General features: G+C 35.7%; 1 protein-coding gene across 1 annotated transcript; it reads left to right on the top strand.

Annotated features, from left to right (window-relative positions):
* Positions 1–4,500: 4,500 nt before the first annotated feature.
* On the top strand, positions 4,501–6,111 carry Smp_154390 (hypothetical protein; the record flags this gene model as incomplete). The annotated part of the gene is made up of 1 exon (XM_018789050.1): positions 4,501–6,111. One exon carries the CDS (start codon positions 4,501–4,503, stop codon positions 6,109–6,111), a length of 1,611 nt encoding a protein of 536 aa, XP_018654532.1.
* Positions 6,112–27,827: the final 21,716 nt, after the last annotated feature.

The raw sequence follows: 27,827 nt of genomic DNA, 5'->3' as shown, positions 1-27,827 counted from the left end.
TAACAGACAAATGTTGATAACTTCTGGTACTTACAGTGAAGTTTCTAGTTAAACTTATCCTCCTATATACAGGACTCGCCAACTAAATAAACTAAAAATTGCCTGAAAATGCTAGATATTACATTTTTGTTGAACATTTAAAGGATGAATGGATATACTCACGTTTCTGATTTCCCATTTAGAAGTTATTTATGTTCAGTGCTCCTAAAAATCACCACATTCAACAAATAATAAAACTAAAACTGAATAATCAAAACAATAAGACTGACACCAATCCTATTCTTCTCGTGACAAACCTGACTTAAATATTCTTATTTGGAAGTACAGATGTCGTCCGCCGACAATGATATCACTGGAGTTTATTTTGATAATCTTTACGAGTCACAAGATCACTGTCAGATATAAGTGACTAAGACAATATATGATGTTTTTTTAATTACAAAAGCTGATTGTTTTGTATAAAAGGAGTAATAATGGACGGAAAATAGTATGAAAATAATCTAAGGAAGGGGTAGATCTTTGTCTAATGAAAGGATGGATACAGTAACATACGAAATAGGGTGAATGATCACAAATTTATAGACAACTCTGTTTTATTGGGGACAAATGAATTTTTTCGGGTTCTGCTGAGGAAAAATTTTTATCTCAACAATGTATTTACTCATACAGATATTTAAATGGCTTATGAAGATTCGTTCTATTCGAAGATAATCGTATTTTTAAATTTACCAAAACAACCGATAATTTTAACAAGTAGCTTTATACCTCTGAGTTTGTACATGGTTAAGGAGTCAATTTTTTGATTTTATAATACGAGTAATATATAAGTCCAGAATGGTCACGGTAAAGTACATAATTATAATTGATGTGAATTCCTCAAATGAAAACTGATAAAAAACTAAGTGTAAAACTGTGTTGTTTGTATGAACTAATGGTTTTTTTGTACTTGAGTTCCTGGTTGATTTCGAATTCTAAATACAAAACGCTCGTCTCTGCTCACCTAGTCCTATTTGACTTAAATTGCATTGTTTCGGAAATTCTTAGTTAATACAATAATTCGAATACTCCGTACTATCATAAAAACAATAATTCATTTAGTAAGGCAATTTTAGCACCGAAGATTACTATAAATATTTAATAGATGATAAGAGTACAAAATGCAAACCGAACAAAAACTAAATATTTTCATTAACTGTCGTGATATTACCATGGAAAAAAATGACGAGGTTCTATAGTACTCACGCGAATGAGGAAGTAAAATGAATAGCAGTGATTAAAAAATAATGATGATACCTTTTACTTACATACATGCTGATTGAAATTCATTATAATTATATCTGTAGCCAGTTTCTGTCATAGGTTGATATCAAACGGAAAGTCACTGATAATCGAATGAAACAGTATACCAGCTTTGTCCTTGTTTATAAGCACTAAGTTTTTTCCACTAATCGAAACGAGTCTTCAGGCTCATGGGTTAGCAAGACACCTTCAAGCTACTCAGTTGGAATCGGATGGATTGTACTAGGAGATGGTTATGGCACAATACTCATTGATCGGAGTCTGGAAGTTTATACATTTCAGCTAGTGGCTTAATAATATCATTCTTAATTGGAAATTTAAATAGCCTAATTTTTTTCCTTGAATGACAGTTGCGTTTTGTTAAAAAATCTTAAACTATGGCAAAACGTATATCCGATTTCTTGTGATCGTTCATGGTTTTCCAACTAAGTTTCCTTCTATAGTGAGAATTACCTTTACAAATATCTTGAAGTCTAGATATTGTGAAACCAAAAATAAGTAAATGAGTGAAAACTAAGCCATACCATTCTTCAATCTATTTTCTGTGTATTATGATTCGAAAACTTCCTAACAAATTTTGTTTTGAAGTTTTGAAAATGATTTTCAACTTTATTATTGGATAGAGATTCAATAAACAACGAAACACTTTGCTAAGAAATGTAAACAAACATTTAAAAGACAAATTACAACTACTAGGAAAACTTAATAAATTATTTCGACTGAGGAATTTATTTGTTGACTCTATTATTAGAAGTGAAGTATCAATTCGTTTATTTATAATATCATAATTCCTTCAACATTATTCCTTCTTTTATGACAAAGTTTACTAATTTGATATGATAAAGATGCTTAAAATGGCTTGTATAATAAAGAATGACAGATGGGGTTTCCTCCGTAAATAAGCATTTGATAGGATTGTTTTAGATATCATTTGAGAATATCGTGTTGAACAAATTTTGTTTGAGTCACTGATATATGGTTTCCTGTAAATTCTCATATTCTTTATGAAATGTTTTTCATGGACTGATACAAAACTGAGGTGTTGGGTTAAAGAAAGTTTTACAATTTTTAATGTGTGCTTATCAAAACATAACGTAGCGAATAAGAAAACTCGGTGTAAATATTGTTCAAACTGTTTAAAATGCAAGTATTTTTTATAATTGTGATACTTATATGTAACAATAAAACGATCATTCGTTTCAAAAAGGAATGATAGCTCTTGAGAACTATATAATTTAAATATAAATACCATTTAAACGAAATAAAATATAATCCTCCTTAGTGTGTAACACTTCAGGGTGTTTTGCGATACACAGAAGTGCTTCTTGCCAATCCGATCAGAATGAAATTTCTGTCATTGCCTTCTGCACTAGTATCTCACTTGGAGTAAGAAATACTGTCATAATTCACTTTTTATTTGGAACAAAATTAGGATTCGGGAGTTGTTGTTACTAATTTGTTGCGTGATTAAAGTCCAATAAGGGAAATGGCAGCTATAAAAACATTAAAACTTGATGACTGTTCAATCTTCTAGTAGCGTATTTTGAAACGGTAACCGATTTATTAACCATACTCAATGATGAAAGCAAATCCAATGACGACTGTCTTAGCTTTACATTTCATCACTTCAAGCAATAGGGGGAAAATTTATTCAATTTCTCAGTCAAAAACATTACCATTAAGATATTCAGGATTCTGCTGATTCCGCTTATAACTGGTTTAGGTATTCTATTAGTCGCCGGGTACTGGCGAACGTCATTTTGTTGAGTTCTCAATGTTGACCGAATTCTGTCATATACGACTGCAATTTTACCGGTAGTTTTAGTAACTCAAAAAGCTTTGAACTTTATTCGATCCAAGGCGTCAGGAGAAAATGAGTAAAAATCCTGAAGCTAGTTTTCTTGCCTGATGTCAGTTATCTTTAATATACTCCCTAAAAGAGTCAAAGTAATTATGTAATACTACATAATTTTAGAGTTACGATAATTTACTTTTGGTAAGGTTCACGGTAGGTTTAGCCATTATAATGAGTATATTTTTCTAGAATGATAGTAGTTGGACTTTTTTTAAAAATTACTATAACAAGGTTTCGAAAATCTACCAGCTTGAAAATGTGCACATTTTTAAATTGATAAGATGAATGTTGGTAATATTTTGGAACATTGTGAAAACCACCTGGATACTTTATATTTGTAATCGCAAATATTTGTTAAATATCCATTAGATTTCGAACGTTCTCTGTAAACATCTGTACTATGTTTAACGGAAAATTATTTTCTCATTGTGAAAATTAGAACAACACTACTACTATCAGTACACTTGTCTTCCCATTATCAACTTGTACTTTTAACTATTATGCTTGGTGACGTATTCTATTTCATTGTGATTATTGACTCAGATAGCCTTGATTGGTCTAACATTTTCGTATAAATTTTGATGTATATTAGAGTAAAGCCTGATGACGATCTAATTGAAAACAATTGTTCGCTTACATGTGTTGTTCTAATTTATTTTCCGCCAACCAACTTTCGAAATCGCCTTTGTAATATTTGATATCATATTACTTCTTGGATCTCTCGAAGATTTATTGTTTAACTTTATAATTTTATGAGAATCTATGATTTATCATTCTGTAAGTTCTTTCAGTATGATTGGTTTTCTTGATTAACCATGCTACCTTACCAGTAAAATGTTATAGAAAACAGGACTCTGTTGCTCTGTAAAATATTTCTGTTTGAAAACATTTTAGAGTTTATTTCATATACGTCAAAACTTATTTGGAAGAGAACTTAATGCGGGCTAACAAGTAAACTGGATCCTAAATGAACAGATGACTTGTTCTTTCCTATTCAAATAAACAGGAATCGATGATATTTGCTCTCTTGAATAGATGAGAATATGATTCTTCAATTAGTAATCGTCAGATTGTTATGCGTGATTAAACCACATTCGCATACGAAGATCACAAAATGATTTGATTTGTAACTTTAAAAAAATACATAATTGGGTGAAATTCATTCTGAAATCGTGAATATGACTCAACTATCATCAAAAAGCCTTATACATAACGTCTATAACTTGCTTCCCTAAAATAAATTTTATGGAAACCTAATAAACTAATTAGTATTCACATTTATTCATTTATTTAATGAGGAAATTAATATCAAGCTTCTATAGCGTTTTCTAGCAGTATTGAGCCCAATGTTCAGAATATGGATATACTTTGCTTTAATTTATTTGATTCGCATAACTGTCAGCACAGCTAATCATCAACCAAGTGACTATCCTGATTCGGAACTAATTGATATGGATTTACCATCGAGTGTTTCAAAGCCATATTATACATCTGAGAGTGATTCCTATGAAAATAATAAAGTTTTGAGTCGTATAAGTAGAATAGCACACAAGCGTGCACAACATCTACTTATCACACATCTTGACTTTCCACGCAATCTAAGGGGATATGACAATAATGAAAATGATTATGGATCTGATACACCAGTGTATTTCCAGAAACTTGTTAGTAAGGTTCATCAGGCATCATTAATGAGCCCTGAAAAACATCTTTATTCATCAGATGATGAAGAACTTATAAAAATATTGATTAACCTTATTAAGCTTTTCAAAAAAAAGCGTGTTCAAAGAGTGAAACCGGTAGCTTTAGCTAATCACATTATTATGACCCGACCAGCTGTTCACATCGAAACTTCAGCAGAACTTCCACCGCCAAATGATCTAATTGATTATTGTAAAGATCAGAAAACATTATCTTCTCCTAAGTCTACTTCGATCGGTTTTCACGCTTCTAAAACTGATTCATTACCTAATACTAATCCTACAGAGTCTTTGCAACAAACACCCCAGTCTTTTTCCACCGACTCCTCCATACATACAGGCACTGTTAATAATGTTGATGCATCTCATTTAAAAATTACGGCTACTCCTGTGTTATCTCAAACTGGTTTTTCACAGCAACCTTCTAGTATGCTTAACGGGAACTCTATTGGCAAGCCAGAAACTGAATATTTCATTACGGCACAGCAAGTAAGGAGTAACTTTCCTAGAATGTCAGAATTAAACCCGTTTGGAACCCCCCTTCACCTCACTTTTGGAGAAAATGGTAATTCTATTCATCCAGATTACAAGTATACACCAGTGTATAATCATGCTGAAGCGTCATCTTCAATGTCCATAAGACGACCAAATATCCTAACTGGCACTAGCATAACTAAACTCCCATCGCCGAAGGAAACCCATCTACAAGTATCTCAGCAAAGCTCCCAAAAAGTCTTGACAAATAAATATTCATCGACTTCAACCGCCCCTGTAAACCAACCTGATAATCTCGAAATTCAGCCAATACAACAGGAGAAGCAGATGTTGCAGCAACAAGAAGGTCAATCACATACAGGTAAGTTACCACAACAATCACTGACACAAAAATCATCGCAAATTTCTCCAGTCACGTCAACTCAACAACATATTTCTCCTAGTAGTAAAGATTTCAGTCATGCTAGCCAGTCAACTGATGTGAATAATTTATTAGTCACCCCTCATACTCAATTCCCTGGACAGCAAAAGCAACAAGTTGTTTCTCAGGAGTCTTCTCATAAACCTATTCAGCAAGCATCAAAAACTTATACTAACGTACCATCACCGTTACCTCCATCAGTACTTACTTTTTCGAAAATTGGAGATTATGATTGGCATTATAATATATTTCATCAAAGTAGGCCTCGACGATGGAATTTAAAGAATTATTCAGTCAAAAAAAAACTTCTTGAACAGATCCAAAGAGTTTTATCACATTAATAAATGGTTAGTTTTTTTTAAAGTTTCAATAAAGAGCTAATTTTTTTCCTAATAAAACACAAATATCATAATAGATTTCCTATTTTGCGTATCTAGTAGATTGAATAGGAAGTGTGTTTTTAGAAAAACAGATTCATTATTTATCATAATGATCATCTGTAATTTGTTTTTATTTACAATATATATTTTTGTTGAAAGTCATAAAAAATTGGCATAATAAAAACTGCGTCTAAAAGTTTAAGGCTGATCATAGCTTTATATAAATCTATCGTTAAGCGGAGGGTAAAAATAAAACGTGAGCAATGTGGATGCCGACTTGTTTGAAGTTGTGGACCCTGATCTCTAGTAAGTAAGATTCACCTTGTGGTATTTGTTTTAATGAAGTTGTTTGTTCGAAATTCAGTTGGTTAATCAATTGTAAAAACAAATAAACTAGTTCTGTTGGTTTTGTGCTAAATATTTTAAAATCAAGACAAGGTTTCTATGAATAATTTCTCAACCTACTTAACTTTCGGGTGACTTACCACTGATGTCAGATTCCTAAACGGACAGAAAAGAGAGAGAATGGTGAGACTATAATTTATGGACGACCTTCGAGCGACACTAAAAAGACCTTGAGAATATTCAACTACATACTACGGCTAAATGAGGGTTATAAACAAGTGTGAGGAATTACGATTAATATTTACAGTTGATGGTTAGGGTTAGGAATTAAATTTAGGGTTTTCATCACGAACTGATATCAGCTATAATGTCAAAACTCTATTTAGCCAAATGAATGAATGAATTTTGCGTCAAAACCCAAGACCTGTCATCGTAAATCTGTTTGATCCATCCATGAATTATAGTCTTGCCATATTTCAGAGTATTATGATATCAGAATAATATCCCACAAACTACCAAAGTACATCAAAAAGTCGATGCCGGGATAAATCCAGTATGATGCCCAAAAGTATAAAATACTGTTTACCACTGCGTATTAAAATAATTTACACTATACCATTTTTATGCAGTTCCCAGTTTTATCATGATAATAGTATGAGTTAACTTGAATATGACTACAGCAGTCAATTTTAAATAGATAGTTTGTAGAGAACTGGATGACTGAGAGGTCTCATTCATTGTGAACCAATGCGAAAGAGAAAATATGTGACGTTTTTTAAAGGTTATTTTCATGGTGCAAGTCAGACTACTTTTTGGTTCTAAACTGCTGTACTCCAAATCAGCGACTGAATAATTAGACGTAACAAATAAACCGAAGTGTTCCTACTCCATTACCTACGGAGTATGTGGCGCTCACTTCAGTACAAGCGTTATATTTTTAACTACCGTAATTCTTTTACGTAGCCGTTTTCTCCAATCTTTCTGTAGATGCGAAGGATGATAAGACTCAAAATAAATGACTAGATAAATAGGATTAGGCATAATAAAAAAACAATAATATGTCGGATCCAAGTAACCAAAAAAGTCCAATTTTATTCGTTAATTGTGGTTTAAACCAATCAAACTGTCACATGTTATTTTTAGTCCCATCTAGCTATCCAGATAGATTTCTATGTCGATTATCGGTAGTAGTATGGTAGTCCGATGTTGTCCGTTTCCAAAAGACTAGGAGATAATGCTCTTCTATATGTCTTAACTGTATTTTAAGGCTTAACAGATTTTTTGATAGATTCCTGACAGGTTAAAAACAAAGGCCATCAACCTTTTTTAATACTGATATCCATATTGAAGGTATTCGTTATTTCTTAAGGTGTCCATAATAATGACTGGAGTCGAACTTCTCTCTTTTTCCTGAATAGAACTACATTGTTATTGTTTTTATGCTGTTAGTAGTTGTAATCTAAGGCTAAACGATTAAGTTGTGACTATTTAGATCTAGTTGCATGCTGTCGACTGGTTTAGTGTTCTGCTGGAGGCCTTAAATTACAATCATTGATCGTCTGTAAGGCAAGTAATGTCATCTTAGGTTTTTGAATTCCACTAAAATGTGACCATCAAAATTATTGAGTGTCCATTTTGGCTTTAACTTTTGTAAAAATTTGTTTCATATACCTTAGGCAACGAAAGTACGGTTACAAACTATGTAGTCAAAATTAGATAACATTGGTGTGAGTGATGCGAAACTTCGCAATTTACTTGGCGTCATGCTGCAAATTCTCAAAAGAAGTAGTCTATAACAAGATTTGTAAGAACATATGATTTCGTTTCCTCAGCATTATTTTGTAAATACTTGTTGATAAAATTTGTTATACCTCTGTTCTGACATGAGGAAGGAAGAAGAAAACCCTCTGGTCAATAAACTAACAAGAAATGAGGAAGCGAGTATCTCCAGGTTTGCTATCTTCCTTCCATAGTAGTTAGTTAAGGAATTTGTTGAATAAAATTATCTATTATGGTGGTACAGGTCTCCAGGTCACAAAGTTATCGCTCTTCTAATTGTCTGGGTACTAAAATTTAGTGGGAGGTTTCTCGATGATAGTGCAGGAAACGTCGCTAGTTGTTTTATAACAAAAAATGGAGGGTGATAAATAAAACTGTGAATAAGTTAGTGTCTTGTTAATCATGTGAGTTTTAAACATCTGGAAAGAGAGGAATTGAGATACATTCGTGTATGCTATGTATCGGAGAATAAATAAGTTGTGCTTTGCAACCTTTTTTTGAAGCTGACGTTAAACCTCTGGGACTCGGTTTTAACAGCTGTTCCTGTCCCTCTTGACTGTATTTTTCTAAACTACAGGAAACAAATACATTGTTTCTCATGGCTTTTTTTAGCAACTAAGGGTCCTTGATAAGAACTTTGTTTGAAGCAGAATTTTGGTTATAATATCACAAATCATAGAATCTCAGTAACCCGATGAGTTTGCTCATTGTTTCACCATTTATTCAAAGTTTTTAACAAAAACATTCGTAATCCGAAATGAAAACCTGGTTTTAGAAATTTGAGAGTCGTTTATGAAGAAATGTGATCATCTATTCGTAATGACTTGCTGAGCGAACCTATCATTCCCCGTTCATCGCTTTCTAAATTTTATTTACTAAAAAAAGTTAGGCCCCCAATTATTTTTTGTATATACTTTCCTGTATTTGTTGAGAAAGAAAACAAACTATCTCTGTAGTTTCGTTTTATATCACGCTACTCTGAGATTATTAAAAAAACACACAACCGATCACCATCACCTGAACCCTATTCCATATTACTGTAGAGATTAACAACATAAGCACAGAGAACCCATATTTAATTTAAGCTGTTTGATAATAACGAATAAATAAACAAATGAAACCTACATTATTGTTTACGTTCTGGAACAAGATAGAAGTATTTGTCTGGTTCCCACTTCCAGGTGGGAAGCCACAAAAATAATGGCGAACATGAAATCCGTACTAGGAATTTTTGGATCATAAAGTTTTACTTATTTAATCAGCTTGGTAAAGTTAGATTTTTCCCTTCAATTAGAATAACTACGAAATATAAATTATCACTTTTTCTGGTAATCTGCAATAACAAACTGAATTTCTAAAATTCGAAATATTTCTGACTTATAACGAAACTTACCGAAAAGGGACTATTACACAGCACAGAATGTTAGAAATCTATCATACATTATATCTATATCTTTCAGGATGTGCAGATACCCAGTCTTACTAAAATGATGAAATGAAAATATGAGGAGCTAGGTTAGCAACTTTCTTTTTTTAACGAAATTTCAATAGCGAAAGACGGCTAAATTAGCGGCCTAAATGAAAAAGAATTTAAGGATTAACAGTTTCGATATACATCCAATTTGAGATTTATGTTCACTCAGGCCCTTATAAAATGCTTCCGGATTAACGTTCATTTCCTTTAAAAACTTTTGATTTTGTTAAAACAATCTAACCTAGAAATGAGGATCTGATAAATACGGGTTGGAAAGGTTTCCAGTGTCTTGTATAATTAATGGTTAAACTGAAAACATTTATACCTGAAGTTATGTGACGAATGAAGTTTGATATTTTGGGTAATTTCAACTAGAAACTAGCCAATCATTGTAAATGATAAGTCTACCTGACTAAATTAAACTTCTCTTAAGGTAATCTGAATATTTAAATTCGAAAAATGAATTTCATTTTATTCAGATTGATATATATATATATATATATATATATATATATATATACTGCAGCTATCTTAAAAAGCTAAAGTTTTCATTTGAACTTCGAAAGTAAGAACGATGTGAATAAGTAAGATATGAGGTAAATGTGATAAAATCTTTAGATTGGTATGACTCCAAATCACTTTTTATCAGAATCAGCTTCTTGGGAGCTATTGACATCTACAAAATGAGCTATAGTAAAGTTTAAACGTTTTTGATCACGATATATTGAAGTTAGGTCCAGATACAATTAGGGAAGTAATCTCAATCTTTTATTTAATGTACTGATTGTAACATTAGCTAACCAAACTGACAAAGACTACCATAAAACACCGTATCGACTTTTAAACAAAATACTAAAGAACAACATTCAGAAGAGTATTATTAATTAGTGTCGTTTGCATCCAAGAAAAATGGACTAAACTAAACGCAATAGGGATCCAGTGTTGTACTGTAAATCCCAACAAGAAATTGAAAATTAAATCGCTTGGTATCTATTACATGCTAAAATTTAAATTTAAGGGGTGCTTCCAGCTGTTGCAATAGACGGTATAATATTTTGCTTGTAACCTCATATAAAAGTGAAATTTACTTGAATTTCATTCTGTCAAAGTCAACAAAGGGCCTGGGACCAATTTAAATTGACCCACTTTGCTAGACTAAATCAACATAGCAAGATGAATACCGTAACAGCAGAAGTAGTTGTAGTATCAGTGATAACAAAAACGTATAGACACGGAAGATAGCATTGGAGGAGAAAAGATGAATTCAAGGAATAACATGTGTTTTCCTAGTTTTTAAGGGAATAATTTCTTTTCGACTAGATAAGTAGACGTATACTGCCAGAAAATATTTTCTCTGATTACTTAATTCATTGATACTTGATTCATTTGGCTACATTTATTCCCTACTCTTCTCTTAGTCTTCTTTCAGTAAGTACACTTTGGGCTCCATTGGTGGTTCTAGTTAACATCTTGGACCCAAATTCTGTATTTATGGGTGTAAAATCATCAAATTAAACACTGGTTATAGTTTGAGAATCTGTTTTCACAAAAAACTGACTTGTTCTCAATCCCATCACAGGAGCTAGCTTGGTCTAAGACCATGTTAGTCGATAGCTATCAATAACACTAGAGTATCGTTGAAATCATAACTCTAGTGTCTCCTCATTTGCGGATAAATCTTTCGCCTTTTACTTACTTCGTTGAAATCATGAACCCATCTGGGCTAGACCACCATTGAAGACCTGAATGAACTGGAAGGCAGTCTTGTCCTAACATGGGACTCCTCAGCAGTCCTCATCCACGACCCCACAAGTGGCACTTGAACCCAGGACCTTCAGAAGAGGTTACTAAATTTCATTGAAATTCGACTATCTGCACACCTATACTGAAAATTAACCATGTACTCACTACTGGTTAGCTTGGAGAGGAAATTTTCTGAGTTGTAGTGAGAAGTCATGACCAGTGGGGTTAATCCGTGTCGAGTGTGGGACAGTTACATATTGAGGACAATGCGAAATGGTCGATCGATGTATTGGATCAATTGAGATTAGAAATCAACATCGTTTGATCTCGTCTCAGTGGTCTAGAGGTGAAACTTTCAAGCGCACTACTGAAGGTCATGCATTGGATTTGCACGTGCTGGATCGTGGATGCGCACTAGTGAGGAGTCCTGTACTATGACGAATCAGCCGTTTAATGCTTCCACTTTTTCAGCGGTGGTCTAACGTATATCGGTTGATGAGTTCAATGAAATCCAACAATTTCTATAGCCCCATAGTGAAAACACAAGAATAGTAAATATGCTAATACGCGCCTACTAACCGAGACATCTGTGGAAAAGCAGAGAAACAGGTGGTATTCTCTTAAACAAAACAAAAACGACAGGAGATAATTTTGTCTGAGCTTCATGATTTACTTAAGCCGACTGAATTATACATACTACGACTTTCGGGTCTACCTAAAGTTCATAAGTTAGGTCTTCTCCGCCCATCTCTAGGTATGTCGTATGTATTCTAACGTTCATAATGGGGACCTTTCATATTTCAATTCTTTAAGTAAATTAACAAAATATTATATCAGTAAACTGAGTCAAGCCCAAACTACTTTGAGAGTGCAAATAAAAATCGGAAACCTTGTTAAAGTTCAATAAACACAAAAGCTAAGAAACATGTACCCATTTCATCGGAAAAGGTAAAAAGTCATTTTTATGGAAATAAATCAAGCTTTCAAATGAATAAAATATGTGTAGACATAGAATAGATGGAATGTATTTAGTATTGGGATTCAAGACGCGCGTTTCCTACTATTTGGGGCTCCTCAGATGGATAAACCTGGATCTCAGAGTTGATATTCGCTCCTGTTGTATGTTTGAATTTGAGTAAATATGGCAAAATTAATCTAAGTAACAAAATAGTTTATGAATTGATTAAAATAAGAAGAACACAAACTTCTGTAATTACCATAATTTAAATAAAACAAGAACATATTAATAAAGTGATTGAGAAAAAGGAAAAGTAACACCAATCACAACCGATTACACAACGTAATAAAAAAAAATATTTTTATGGGAACTAATCTGTCTAATATTGACTAAACTTTCTGAAAAGATAGGCTCAAGATGATGGATTTACAGACGTCCAAAAATCTTCTGATGAATACATAGGCTTGATAACTAATTTAATTACAAGCTTTATAGCTTTCACGTAAGAATTTTACAATATAAGCAAATAGACAAATTTAAAGAAGTATTGAATTGTATCAACAAGGCCAGCATAACTGAAAGTAAAACATAAACTTCTAGAAGCCGCTGGTTTTTAGAATATTCCAAGGTTAGCCAGATAAAAACATTTGTAGAAGTACAAATGATATTATATCTAGTTTGTTAACGTGAGAGAACAATAATTTAACGATAGGTTCAACGGAAAGTAAGACTAATTTTATTGGAAAATAATTTATACGAATATTCGTCAATATCAGAACAAATAGTTTAACAGAAATTGAGCGAAGAGTATAGAGAAGCCATTATACATGAAAAATATATTGGAAATAATCTCAGAGATTGAAATTATCCCGAAGAAGTCCATACAAGTTTGCTGGACGAAACTTTGGAATTATTTAAATTTCAGTTTCTAAGATTATTTCAAATATAATGTTCACATGTAATGAGAAGTAAGACTCATTATTAGATTCAAAAGAAAAAGAAACGGAGGTAGTGAATAACCCTTTAAACCTTGGTAAAGTTCTTCACTAGTAGTTTTCATCGCTAGAAAACTCAAATGGATGTAGGAAGTAAAAGGAAACAAGAAGGGCTTGAAAATAGCCTACATAATAATCAGTGCTTAAAGAGAACGGAGAGATCGGAAAAATCAAATAATCATCGGATAATCAGACAGGATTCTAATTACCTTTATCAGAGTGATCAGAAATCGCTCTTATTTCTTTTCTAAGAACGGAGACACATACTATTGGTGAACGTTTGGCCCTCTCTCTCTCTCTCTATATATATATATATATATATATTCATATTTGGTTTAGCATCGTTCTTATTTTCGTTCTTCCCACTCAGGTAGCCGGTTAGGTTTGCGTATATAAAGCTTGCTTATCAGTATCATACCTGTACACTGCACAACCCTACATTATGTTTCCTATCCAATCGACAAGAGTTAGGCCACTTCTCCGGACACATCGAGCTGCAACATGGCTCAGCAACAGAAATGTGGCTGCGAATGTGGGAGGTCATTGATCAATGATCAGTTTCCCAACGCTCAAACCTTCCGTCACGAAAATTCTTCAAGGAAGCTTCCTCGCCGGCACGCATTGACGTCAACTGCAGCGGGTGAAAATAAGCGTCTGTTATGCATCACTGACGTGTTGATAAAAGGTCGCTATTACGTCGATACTGACTCAGAAATAGGCATTCTCCCCGTAAATTCTGACGACCGACTGAATGAAACGGCTTTTAAATTACAGACGGCAAATAGGAAACCGATTACCACATATAGTAAGCGACGTATTTATCTTAACGCAAATACATCCACTGGATTTTCGTTGTTTCAGATGTTTCTATGCCAGTCATTGGTATGGGATTAGCACAACACCATAATCTACGCATCGACACTCAAAAACAGAGCTTGGTGCATGGAAACGCTATTCCATCTGTTTGTATAGCTTTTTCAAGTTGTAGATTGTCCCCAGTCACTGTGTGGCACATAATCGGCACATTCTATCAGCACATACTCGACAAGTACTTTGGCCTGCACAAGACGTGATCTAAATAACCGTGTGTAACACGTAATGTCACACATCATATCACGACTAAAGGACCACATATATTTTCGAAAGCGCACCGACTAGCTCCCGAAAAGACAATGTTGGGCAAATACGAATTTCACTACAGCTAATGTGCATCTTCCTTGCAAATGCAACCAAAAAGAGCAGCAATAATTGGCGTCCAATTGACGATTTTCGACGATTGAATACGAAAACCACTCCCGATAGTTTCCTGTTGCTGCACATCAATGGCATAGCGATTGCCCTAAAAAATACAACCACTTTTCTCAAAAATCAGTATAGCGTGAGCACATATCCAGATTTCAATGACTGCAAACGATGTCCCTAAAATCACTATCATCACTCCCTCCAAACTCTACAAATTTTTGTGCATACCTTTCAGTTTAAGAAATGCCGCACACACTTTACAGAGGTTCATTGATGATGTCTTTTGAGGTCTCAACTTTGTACACGCATATGTAGATGATTGCTTGATCGCAAGCCCGAGACACATAGTCCCATCTCCAGAATATGGGCCTTCTTTTCTAACGGCTCGAAAAAAATGGTTTTTTTGTTAACACTAACAAATTTCAGATCAAAGCTGACCCTCTGGGCTGTCTTGGCACACGCTCAAAGTATTCGTCCTCCTGCGATCAAAGCGGCGACGATTCTAGGTTACCCAGAACCAACAACAGCCAAGCAATCATGCAACTTCAATGACTTGGCAAATTTATTATCGACGATTCATACAGATCTTATTTACGAATTATCTTCATCGACCTGGAAACTATCTGTCAAACAGATGAGAATGCGTAAGGAAGCTTCACCATATGTTATATTTACAAGTAAGGACAGTCTAATCGTGCCGAAACATTATCGATGCAACGTCTCTAATGCTTTCTTATCCAGGTGTTCGATCAACCATCACGATCATCTCAGAACGAGTGAGCACGCTACTGTGAAAACTGCCAGAAATCTAAAATGATTAGGCACAGAGAGTTGTCTTTTGGGCTACTTCGCAACTGCCATTGATCATGTTTATTCTGATTTGGTCTGACCTTTACCAGATTGAAATGGATACTCTTATCTCTTAACGTGTGTGGACCGCCTCACACGACGAAGACAAGCGGTATCCATCGAGGACACTACTGCTGAAACAGTGACCCTTTCCTTCGTTGAACGGTGGGTAGCGAACTTCGACTGTCCTTCAGCTATCACTGCAGACTGTGGAGAGCAGTTCGAGGCCGGACTTTTCCTTTTTCTGATTACATCATCAGTAGTCACACGATTCCGAACGACCGCCTACAAATCACAAGCAAATGGTTTGATAGGACGCTTTAACCGACAGCTTGAAGTGTAACTCTCAAATGCAAACGTTTCACAAGGAACTGACAGTTTTCCATTCGTGTTACCCAGTATTCCTAATGCAGTGAAAGCTGATGTTAGATACATTGCAACAATCGATTTATCGAACGACACTCCGACTTTTAGGACACCTTTTGTTCTGGAACTGTAAGGTCTCCAGGGCGCCTTACTCTTGTGTCCTGAAACTATTCGGTTGCATTATCAGTTTATTCATGGTGTTACAAACAAAGAGAAACTACAAAATATTGGTTTCTTTATATATGTCAATGCATGTAAGTTTTTTCCGCAAAGAACCTTCTTGGATGAAATTTTTCTCTCCATTGGATCTTATATATATATATATCCATATTGTCTGTCTGAATCTTCCCACAGGTGTTTAGGATTGTGATCTCACCCCATCAATGATTATACCTGAACAAAATCAGTTAGTAATTATCGAAATGCTTTTTGACCTTAAAATTGTTACTACAACCTCTCATAGTGAAAATACTAAGCAACAATTGTCATGAATGTAAAACTATCTTATGAGTTGACAATTACTTAGTGAGATTAACTCACTGTTTACGATAATACAATGTTCAAGGTCGACCTGACTAACACTCAAATAAATTTTCTTCAAACCCTGGTGAAGTATGTATCTGCAGCTGACTTACATATGCCAGGTAATAACTTAAAAATGATAACGTAATTATAGCTTACATATTATTAATACATTTCCATTGCTTATGAACTGTATTCGGTATATAGTGAACAGTGGGTACCTTAATATTGGTAAATGTAAATGTAAATAACAATTTTTCAAGTATTAGGACTGATAAACTGATAAATCAAGGAATTATAGAAAAATAAAAACACTTTCAAATTTAAATTAGCTGGTTTTTGATTCATATAGTTGACCTCAGTGGGATTTGAAACTGTAACTAAAAATACTATGAACATTGTGTGTTAAACCGAAACCTGTTTCTTCACACTTGATGCAGTCTACGTTTTCATCACGTGCCGAAACTTATTTTTGTTGGAACGTAAAGCTATCCCTATTTGACATTAAAATATCATGAATAAGAAAATAATTTACTAGTCTTCATTTAAAGTACATAACAGGATAGTGAAATAACTCTAAAGTCGTTTCTGACTGCATCTTATATATATATATATATGTATATATATATATATATGTTCTTGTATCGCAACGACAGGAAAATTGGAATGGGGGACGGGACAGCATTATACATGCGATCGTGCCTGGGGGCGTACCAACTTCACAACCAAGAGTTTCTCAATCTTGATGAATCAGTATGGTGCTCGATAAGATTGTCTACCATCTAGAGGTGTCTAGTCGGGGTCATCTACAGGAAGCCCACTGCTGACATCGAGTACGACGATCGTTTGCTGGGAGGATTAACCCGCTCTACGCGTCTTGGATTCTCTCGTATCCTGATTCGAGGGGGCCTTCAATCTTCCTAGAATCAACTTCGTGGAATATACCTACATTGGAGGTGACAACTCTACTGAAGCTCAGTTCTTCAACCTGATTGATGATCTGGGATTATTCGAAAATGCGAAGTCGGTAACTCGTTGGAGAAGCAGTCAGACGCCGTCGCGCTTAGACTGGGTACTCACAAACGAAGAATTTTCAGTCGACGATCCCTCAATTCTGGCTTCCCTGGGGAAAAGTGATCACGACGTCCTATCCTTCAGTTTTGTCAGCAAAACTGAGCTAAGATATTCCACCAACAACAGACGCTGGAATTTCAAACGGTTGAATGTGTTAGCTTTACATGACTATCTACAACAGTTGAATTGGGATGTTCACCCTCAACTTGAAGTGGGTGCTCATTGGGATTGCTTACGGCACACGCTCTTGTGTGCTATAGAGCAGTCTGTTCCTCAAACGGTCGCCAAAAGCTACAGGTAACCTGCAATCATCAAGAACCGCACTCTTCGTTTGTCAAGCCACAAAAGACACTGTTGGGCAGAATACAAACTAAATTATAACAATGGCGCGTACATGCAATACAAACGTATAAGGAACATATACACAAAGGCAATAAGAGAAGACAGGGTTCAGTACCAGATCAAGCTTATCGATAAATCTGTCTCCAATCCGAAAAGCTTATTCCGTTACGCAGCTTCTCTTCGACAAGGCGAAACTGGAGTTTCCCAACTGTTAGGTCCTAATGGGTATCAAACCCCCTCTGATTGACTGGCTCACTTCATATCTAGAAAACCGACATTTTAAGGTTAGGGTTAACTTCACTTTCTCTCAGACTATGAAATGTCCTAGTCGGGTTCCTCAGGGCTCAATACTAGGACCTCTTCGCTACGTGATTTACATTAACGATCTTTCACAACAAGTTTCATCTGACTTATCGCTTTTTGCTGATGGTGTGAAACTTTGGAGAGACATATATAACCAAAAGGACATACCATTACTTCAGGAGGATCTGACTCGACTTCAAAGTTGGGCAGACGACAACGGACTCACCTCCGACACTTCAGAGTGTAAAGTAGTCCATCTGCGACATGTTAGTTACAACTTAGGAAACTCCTCTCTAGAAGTTTCACAAGTCGAAAAAGATTTCGGAGTGTTGGTACCCTACGACTTGAAGTCGTACGCTAACTGTGACAAAAACGAATTTCAAGCAAACCTTGCATTGGTAACATTGAAGCGCATTTTTGACCAGTTTGACGGCAAAACTTTCCACGTAATCTTCAACAGTTTTATTCGCCCCCATTTAGAGTACGGAAACATAGTATTTCCTACCTCCCTCCAAAAGGATAAAGAAACTCTGGAACGTGTTCGAAGGCGAGCCACGAAATCAGTTCGGGGACTCAAATTCAAACCTTACGAAGAGCGCCTCCAATCACTTAACCTTTACCCGTTAGAGTACAGACGTCTTAGAGGTGAACTTCGTATGACTTACGGTATCCTTAATACTTCTGGTCATCCCCTTAAACATCTTCTTAAGCTTAGTCACAACACTAACCTAAGAGGTAACACCCAGAAACTGGAGACCCAACATAGCAGAACAGACTGCGGACACAACTTCTACTCCGTAAGAGTTGTCAAATGCTGGAATTCGCTGTCGATTGAGCTAGTCCAAGCGACTTCCCAGGAGTCTTTTAAGAGGTAACTTGACTTATTCTTGAGGACTAAGGATAACATATTATTTTGATTTACGACTTGAAGTCGTACGCTAACTGTGACAAAAACGAATTTCAAGCAAACCTTGCATTGGTAACATTGAAGCGCATTTTTGACCAGTTAAGCAAAAGCTTCTTCTATTCCGTCCACAACCATTCGAACCATTTAGTGGATAACGTGATGGCGCTTAAAGCGAGTAGTACTAGTTTGGAATCTCGTGGTAAACACTCACTCTGGAATGCAGGTACGTCCAGTTAACCAGTCCTTGATCCCACTGCTATCCATTATCCATCTCTGCTTATCATCCTTGCGACTTAAGACAATATCGAGGCTATCCGCACAGCATGTAAATATGTCAGAAAAGAGACTGTTCGATTTCAGTCCTAAACATCAATAGGAAAATTCGGATAACTAATAGAAACGAGTATAATAGTTAATTTAAGCAATTTGGAATTGAATTTTTCGCATTTATTAAGATAACAACTACTACTTGACAATCAGTGAAAATACTCGGGCGTCTACAGCGGCAGAGCTGAAAGTATTGTTTATTTTCCCGCACTGATAATTGATCGCATTTTTATGTATAAAACGAAACAACTTCGAACCGCAGTAAAACTGTGTATTTCCACTTGTAACTTTTGGTTAAACGAATATGACGTATATGCGCCAAACTTCATGAACATGTGATACCGAGTAATGAGTACAACATTCACAATGGCTTAGGCGTAACGTAATAAATTGGAAGCAGTTCAGGTATTCATTGTTTTAAGTAACTCCTAAAATCGAGATTGCATCCAATAACAAGAAATATCGCTTTCCATGCTCTTCAACAAACATTAGGAATGATGGAAATAATTTCTTTTTTCTGAAATCCATGTAGCAATACCATCGTGTATCACTTTTGGGACTTAACAGATGCAAATGGTGACAGGTACAACTGCTAAAGGTACCAAAACGAACCCCATCGATTAAAGGACTCATGCAACTATTTATGTTATCACAGAGCAGATAGTTCAAAAGTTGGAAATCATCCTTTATGAGTTTTCAACAATTGTAATCTTGTTTCACCAATCAGTGTTAAGCAACCACTGAAAACCTGGATGAGGTGAACGGCCGTTCTGTCCTTGTATAGGACATGAAGATACGACCGGTATTGTAGTTTTGCAACTATAAACCAGTAACACCTTCTATACTCGTGTCTCCCCCCAATCGGTTAAAATCAGAAGTCAAATGCGAAGAGATCGGAAAGATATATTTGATGCGTTATCAATATATTGAGAAGCGTTTGCTCTAATCTGGCTATTAAACGTAGGAGCTGTGTCCCACGCTGGGTCGTAACGTGATCTGGTACGGATGCATGACCGAAAGCCTTCAGTTAAACAAGTCCAATTAAACAAATGTGGTCAGCATCCAATGTCGAACACTTAATGAGCTATTGATTTTGGGGAATTATTTACAGCTACAGCCACAACAACAGTGCACATCCACTCTCTGGCGTACGAACGCCTAAACTCTAGGTCACTGAGCTGGGATGTAAAATTGATAGTATCTGACTTCAATTAATCCACGACAGCTTATTGCTTCCAGGTTTTCAGTGGTGGTCTAACATCTGTCGGTCATGATTTCAGCGAAACTCAGCAATCTATACAGCTTGATACTGGTATAATTATTCTAACTGTTAGGACGCTAGATAACGATATGTTCTTTTTGTCACAGGCTTTTGGTTGGTCCATCAACTTTTGTTATACGATTTACCATTCTTAATGTATTACCAGATTTGTGCTCGCGTTATACCCTCTTTGCTCACAGTCACATTTTAGCTTAACCATGTGTTGTTATTTCTTACTTTGTGGTGTGATGTGGTTTGGTACGCCTGTGTATAAACTATTTTTGGCGGAAATACAATATAGTAGGGGCTGGACACTAACTTCTGAACTCAAGAGCAAGGGAGATAGAGAACTTGGGATTCGTAGTCCATTGAGGACATAGCAGCTGAATCCAGGCTACTTCCGCTATTTGGATGTGTAACTGGTCAGCTCAGTGACAGCAAATCATATCTATCAGGATTCTGATTGATGGCTTTGTCACCTAATATTAGAGAGAGGCCATAAGGCAACAGTTTAATACATGAATTATTTTTTCCCTGTTAGTGTTACTTTAAAGATGATTTCGATATATATCTTGTGTCTGCATACTCAACGATTTAAATCATCTCTATTTGGATTGATCGATTTTAGTAACCCTCTATCTGATACCTTATTATCGTATGGTGTTAGGATTAATGGAGTATATATTATGTTTACTTCGTGTATATTCGTTCAACATACCTCGATAGTAACAGCATAGATTTAAGAAATCGTTTGCGAAAGTACTTGAGGAACACATATTTCAGACACTTGATAATGGAGACAAAAGAGACGAAAGGAATGCATATGAACTGGAGTGTCGGAACTAGTCAACTTCGAATGAAAGCGATATAAGTAAATATACAGACACATATGCACTAGCAAACACACATGTATAAAGTATGACCAACGGAGCATTCGGGTAAATAGCGAGCTGAAATTTATATGTGATGGGAAGAATAGAAATATTGAAATAATTAATTTACGCTTACGTTGGAACAAACTACTTAGTTTTGTAGTAGTACAGATTTATAACAATGCAATCATATGCACAACTGATCAATTCATGTAATCGAGCAATCTAAAGACTGTTAATGGAATAGTCACCGCTGCCTCCGCATTGATAGTGTTGTATATCAGAGTGACTGACATGATTTTATAGTGACATCCCTTGGTCAATTGTGTTCTCGACTTTCTTTAGTTCGTTCATAGAACTAATTGATGACTCCCTCTGTTTACGATCCTGTTCAGACAACTTCAACGTGCCATCAATCTTGTGCTACGCGACTCTTACGGACTGTGACAATGATCAGTTTTTTTGTCCGTTACTACCGAATGACTTATAAATCAGTGCCTTGAAATCATAATTATTCTCGTCTTTGGTCATACTACTGCACTTTTTGTGAAATAAAGATATACCTTTTAAAAACATTTGTGGGAGAAAAACCATCAACGACAATCTCAGACTTCATACTTTCAGCCAGTAGCAGTGTGACAAACTAAATTAACTAGTGATGCACTAGTTGTGCTACCTCCGTGGTATCATTATTTCTAATATAAACTTCATTTGCGCTGTTTGTAAAAAAAATGCCAATCACTTTTCACTGCTAATATGTTTCAGTGCTACATATTAAGAACGGTTTATGGGTTATATTACGTTTTACCATTATCACCATAAATCAACTTACATCCTTACAAGTTGTACGTCATTCTTAATCATGTCAATAAGCCTGAAATTCTTAGGTTTATCAGTACTTGTATTTCCACTATCGGTTTCCGTCGCTTTCTTTCAATATTTTAGCCTTTCAGCCTCCGTTGCGCGACTACCAACGACATGTTTGGTAACGACTCAAACTGTTTTTGAATCTGAGTAGACATTATTGTATAGTCAGTGAGATGTAACAGAACCCGAACCAAGCGATACTTCACCTTAAATTGTTAACTCGTTGGGTGAGACATTTGAGTGAGATACATCACATTTTTAACCGAAGTATGTCATTCTTATAACCTGATTGACAACTGGGAAAATAAACTGGATCCAATAGCTCTACCAGTTTGCTTGGTGTTGATAGATGGGGAAACATATACTTCGCACTGACACCCCATTGATTACTACGAAACTATCAGGATACCACCAAAATGCCGAGTAACTTCAAGTCAGGGGATGCCGCGATGTCTTGATAAGTCCGTCTGCTTGCTGATTTGACTGTTACCGTTAGGACAAAATAAATTGTTTTCTAAGGTGTGAACAAAAGCGGATTCCACAAATTGACTGATGGCCGACTCTGTGCAAGTGGATGAGCACAATTTAGAGGACTTAGGGAGAATATTAGCCATCTAAAGGTTCAATTACGATACTGATAGTTTGCAAAGACTCAGATCACTACAAAGGAGACCGGCAAAACGAATATTTGACGAGAGGGACGATCTTTCAACCTATTGAAGCAAGATCTTGCCCTGCAACCAACATCAATCACAACAGTAACGTTTCGCCCAATGATTAAAAACCCATACGTAACTTTCGAAACAGCGAACGAACTAAATAAGATGATAAAAGCTCGTGAATCCATGGAACAGTCAACTCGATTCAGTATTAGTGGGAAAACGAGAATAACTAATACAAGCTAACAGGAAATAGCATTATTAACGTAGACATAGTAGAAATTATATTCTATTAGTTCAAACGCCGATCATCGTAATCTGGCTATAAACCAAAGTGAACCAAATTTGTCGTGAATTACAGGATCTATAATGGCTGATATTAATACACGTACCTCTTGAACGCATGAATCTGATTGATTGCTTTAGTTGTTCGCTGGAATTTTTGTTTTGTGTTTGATGTTGACCAAAAAAGTAACAGTATACGTGGAAATATTCGAAACTTACTTTGAGCTGCACCTTATAAATAACTACATCAGGGTCATAGTGTTTCTCACACAATGAAACTTCGCTTTTAAATATTGTCTCTTTTCTATCTTTTTTTAGAGAGAAAATGTTTTGTCAATGTTTTGAAATTGATCAGCTCATGGGACTATTCTTATTACAGAAAAACCCTTGAGGACGTTTTCAAAACCTCTGTCTTGCTGTGCTCACGTAGTTTGTTTAAGTCCATTAATTAGTTGTACAGTTTTAAGGGTCTCCGTCAGCGCCTAGGTTTTAAGTGATGTCGAATCCCAGGATTGTAGACCACTGAGATTTAGACCTTATGGCAGCAAAGTCAAAAAGGTTACTGAAAGTTATAGATGGAATACGTTCTTGGAATATTAGCTCGTCTCAGCCAAATTCCTCACCAAAGTCAGCCATTGAAATCGACGAGTATTTGAAGAGTGAACATTTTCAAGTTGGGAAGGTAGGTGTTTATTTTCTGAATGGAAATGATTTTCTCATACTCGTTTTGTATTGCTTTTTATTTTCAGATTTCTGTACACGGTTTTCCCTATCAACCGACTTGCATCGCTTTTGATCCCGTTCAACGGATTGTTGCTGTTGGGACGAAGTCTGGGTTCATCCGAATGTAAGTTACTCACATATTTTTACAGGCTTGGGATAGTTTCGGAAAACCAGGTGTAGACTGCAGCATCTGTCATCCTTCAGCATCTGCTGTCCTTCAAATTTTCTTTCTCGTCAACGAGGTAAGTCACATTCAATGCACAAACCATACCCTACCGTCACGGGACGTTTTACATAAACAATGTGTATGGAATTCTAAATTTTGTGTAAAAACATAAGCTGCATATATTTTAGACAATAGTAATACTTAGCCTACGACCTTATATGCGTTTGGTATGTGTTTCTGGAACTACCTAGACCTATGATTCTACGTAAAAAAGCTTTCACCTTTTAAATATGTTGATAAAAGATAACACTTATCCTCAACTCTTATTCAACTTCCATGTAAATATCATAAACCATGTTGCTGAGTGTGGAAAATTCGACTAAAGGTAGCCAACATTTTAGACGTTATGTTCTTTTTAGCATATATCACGAAGCGTTAATGAAAACTGCAGCCTACGAAGCAACAGCAGCCAAGTTCTACGTCTAGAAACATAAATTGTTCAAGCATCTTGTTTTCATGACCCAAGTAGTCTTTTAAGATCCGTAGTTTAGCCATAGATCCCAGTGGCAGCATCAAGGTCACACGGACACGCGTATACAGCCTCTGCCAGGGAAGTCCTACTCACTGACTTCTCGTGGCGGGGGTGTTGTTCACGAAAGTGAGACGACGAAAAGCGAACGTCCGGCGGTTTAACCGGGTTGGTGAACACGGAAAGTCCACCTAGGGGAGTTGGAAAGCCCTGATTCCAAACCAATGGTGCACATGGGCTCCAGTATCCTGAAAGAAGAAATGGCGTATGAACCAGTTGTTGGTCACCGGCTACCATGGGACTGCATCTCCACACAATGCTCCATTGCCTTGTGGATCAGACCTTTAGTTCGAAGGCTCGGGTGTGACCCCCTCAGAAAACCACCTGCTTCGGTCTGGGCACCCGGGCAGTATCACAGCCCTCACATAAATCAAATAAGATTTGTGTGGCGCATATGTATCTGGTGCTTCCTTGGACCAATATTTACGTTTTCAAACAAATAAATAGTTTGAAATAAGTAGTGGTGTCCCTTTCAGTATCGGTCCATTTAATTACGATCATACTGTTACGTTAGTTGGAAATGAGATAAAACTTTAAATTGTATTATGAAACAGTAATTTTAAGTCTCGTTTATCTAAAATGGGGATTTTACTTATTTCGATATCATTTCAAGGGTGGGTTGGTCTCCATTTGTGGTGACGACGTTGCACACTTGTGGAACATACGCCAAAAGAATCCGGAAATTGTTCACTCGTTACAGTTCAAACGTGAACAGTAAGTTAACTGTGTGTGTATCACTGTAAAATTTAGTCCTCTTCAAATTTCATACACGATGGTCTAACTGACGTATTTATGTATTTTACTCATATTGTAACATTTTGTTTGTAGGATAGCAATAATGTTGGTCTTCATATAGTAATTATCTTAAGGAGTCGTATTACTCTTTAGTTTCCATCATCAAATTGTTTCGTTACTCCAGCTGTTTCTTCAATCCGTGGTCTTTTAGATATACAAACTAATTTCATAAGTGGTTTACTTGAGATTGATCTAGGATTATCCTATATGTTGTTACGCTTACGTAGTTTCTATCATAGATATTACAGGTGCAGAAAAATGTTATAGATACAAGACTAAAAGTACGAGAACATTAAGTTGTCAGAATATTAAAGAGAATAGCTATGCAGGCTGAGGTTGATTTCGAACTGTATCACTTAAGTTTCTTGAAATACAGCTCCTAGAGTTAGCTTATGTGATAAACTGCTACATCTTTCATGTGGCTCCAAAATCTTAACCTATATCATTGACCATTATTTATAGTAACGAAAATAATGCCAATTGATTTGTATTGTTAGTGTTTTCTCCAATATTTTACTTAAAACATTAGGATGATGTATTTTACATCAATACGTAAGGATGGACCGTAGATTAAATGACTTCCTAGAGCTTGTTTTACATGTTTTTGAATATCTGTACTCGTATTCCAAATAGTGTAGTTTTTCTGTATATCTAGATAAGACAGGTGTCAGCTGCATATCAATGACTTTTGAGTCGATTCTCTCTTCAAAGTGTTTTGCGCGTTCGGGGTGGCAATATGAACACCTGTCAATTATGTGGGAACTATTTCTTACTTTCAGACGGCTTTCTAAACAAGACAGCCCCAGTCACACTTCAAGAAAGGATCGCGCGTCAGGGTTATATTGTCAGATGAAAGTACCAGCCTTTCGAGGTCAACAGTATTTTACTGATATATTTCCTAAACCTTCATAATTTGCTAAGCTGTTGGACTGTATGACAAGACTTAATGATGATTGCTGCCGAAGTGTGAATTTAATGTTTTGCTTTTCAGCTAGTTGCAGCTTCAGTTTCATTTATTTGCGTACATAAGTTGATGGGTCATCAGAAACCATGTGAAATGGTGTTTCACGTTGCGCTAGAAAAATAAAGAAATGAATCTATTTCGATCGTATAGAGAAGCTTAAGAGTTACATAGTACTATATCAGTTTTAGTTAGATTAGTTTCATGGTCTATATAACTCAGAATTTGTACGGTCACATTTTTAGTTTATGTTCGTGACCGGAGCTCTATTGGTACTAACTCTTTATTTGATGATAACAATGAGGAGAGTGTAGCGAGAGGGAGATTAAATTCATCTCACATATATATTTGTAGTGCCTTTATTTGCTGAAGTGGTTTTAGTGCCTGTAACCGACACCTCTGAGGAATGTAGGATTTAATAGTTTGATTTTGTTTTAGACGGGTTACCCCTAGGTCGATAAAGTTAAAGAAATCAGATTATGTATTGCCGTTGAGTGCACGAAATCTATGGTAATCGATGGCTTGGGTTTTGAAGTTTGTTTGATTGGGACTCTTGAGCCGCGCAATTTCTCAAAACTCGGTCAGGAAATATGTACTAGTTATCACAGATTGTCTTCAGTCTCTGGCAGTAAATAATAAATAAGAAATGTTTATTACGATTATTTACTGCCATAGAGTGAAGACGATCTGTGATAACTAGTACATATTTCCTCACCGGGTTTTGAGAAATTGAGGGGCTCAAGAGCATCGGTCAAATATACTTCAAAACCGAAGCCATTGATAATATTGGTGCTTAGAACATTAATAATTCTCCGCATAACTAGCAAGACAAATTATAAGAATATTACGTGACAAAGTTTTTGAGTAAGTCTCTTTTGACGTCAGACTATCCAGATCATCAATAAAATGCAATGGCTTCTATTTCTTTATCTCCCATATAATTATTCTGTGTCATGTTTTGGTGCCGTATATGTACCAAGTTTATGTTTTAAATAGATAGTAGATAAAGTATGACTTTTCTCCTGGTCCCCCTCACAGTGCTATTCCCCATACTGCGAGAATCAGTGCTCTTGATTTCATCACAATCCAGTCACCTTTCCTCACGTGGTTGAACCTCAATGAACAAGCGTTCCAGTCAGTGTAGCTCGGGTGGGTCGGGTAGTAATTAAACCTGACTACTGCATCAAGTGGCCAGGTATAATTTCTGGTTTAATTTTTTAAATGTAAATCTAGCTGATTTTTATGAATTGTTGCATACACGACAAAAAGGAAC

Source organism: Schistosoma mansoni, chromosome W, assembly GCF_000237925.1.
Source record: "Schistosoma mansoni strain Puerto Rico chromosome W, complete genome".
Lineage (NCBI taxonomy): Eukaryota > Metazoa > Platyhelminthes > Trematoda > Strigeidida > Schistosomatidae > Schistosoma > Schistosoma mansoni.
The sequence above is the reverse complement of the archived record's forward strand: the minus strand, read 5'-3'. Positions and strand labels throughout refer to the sequence as shown.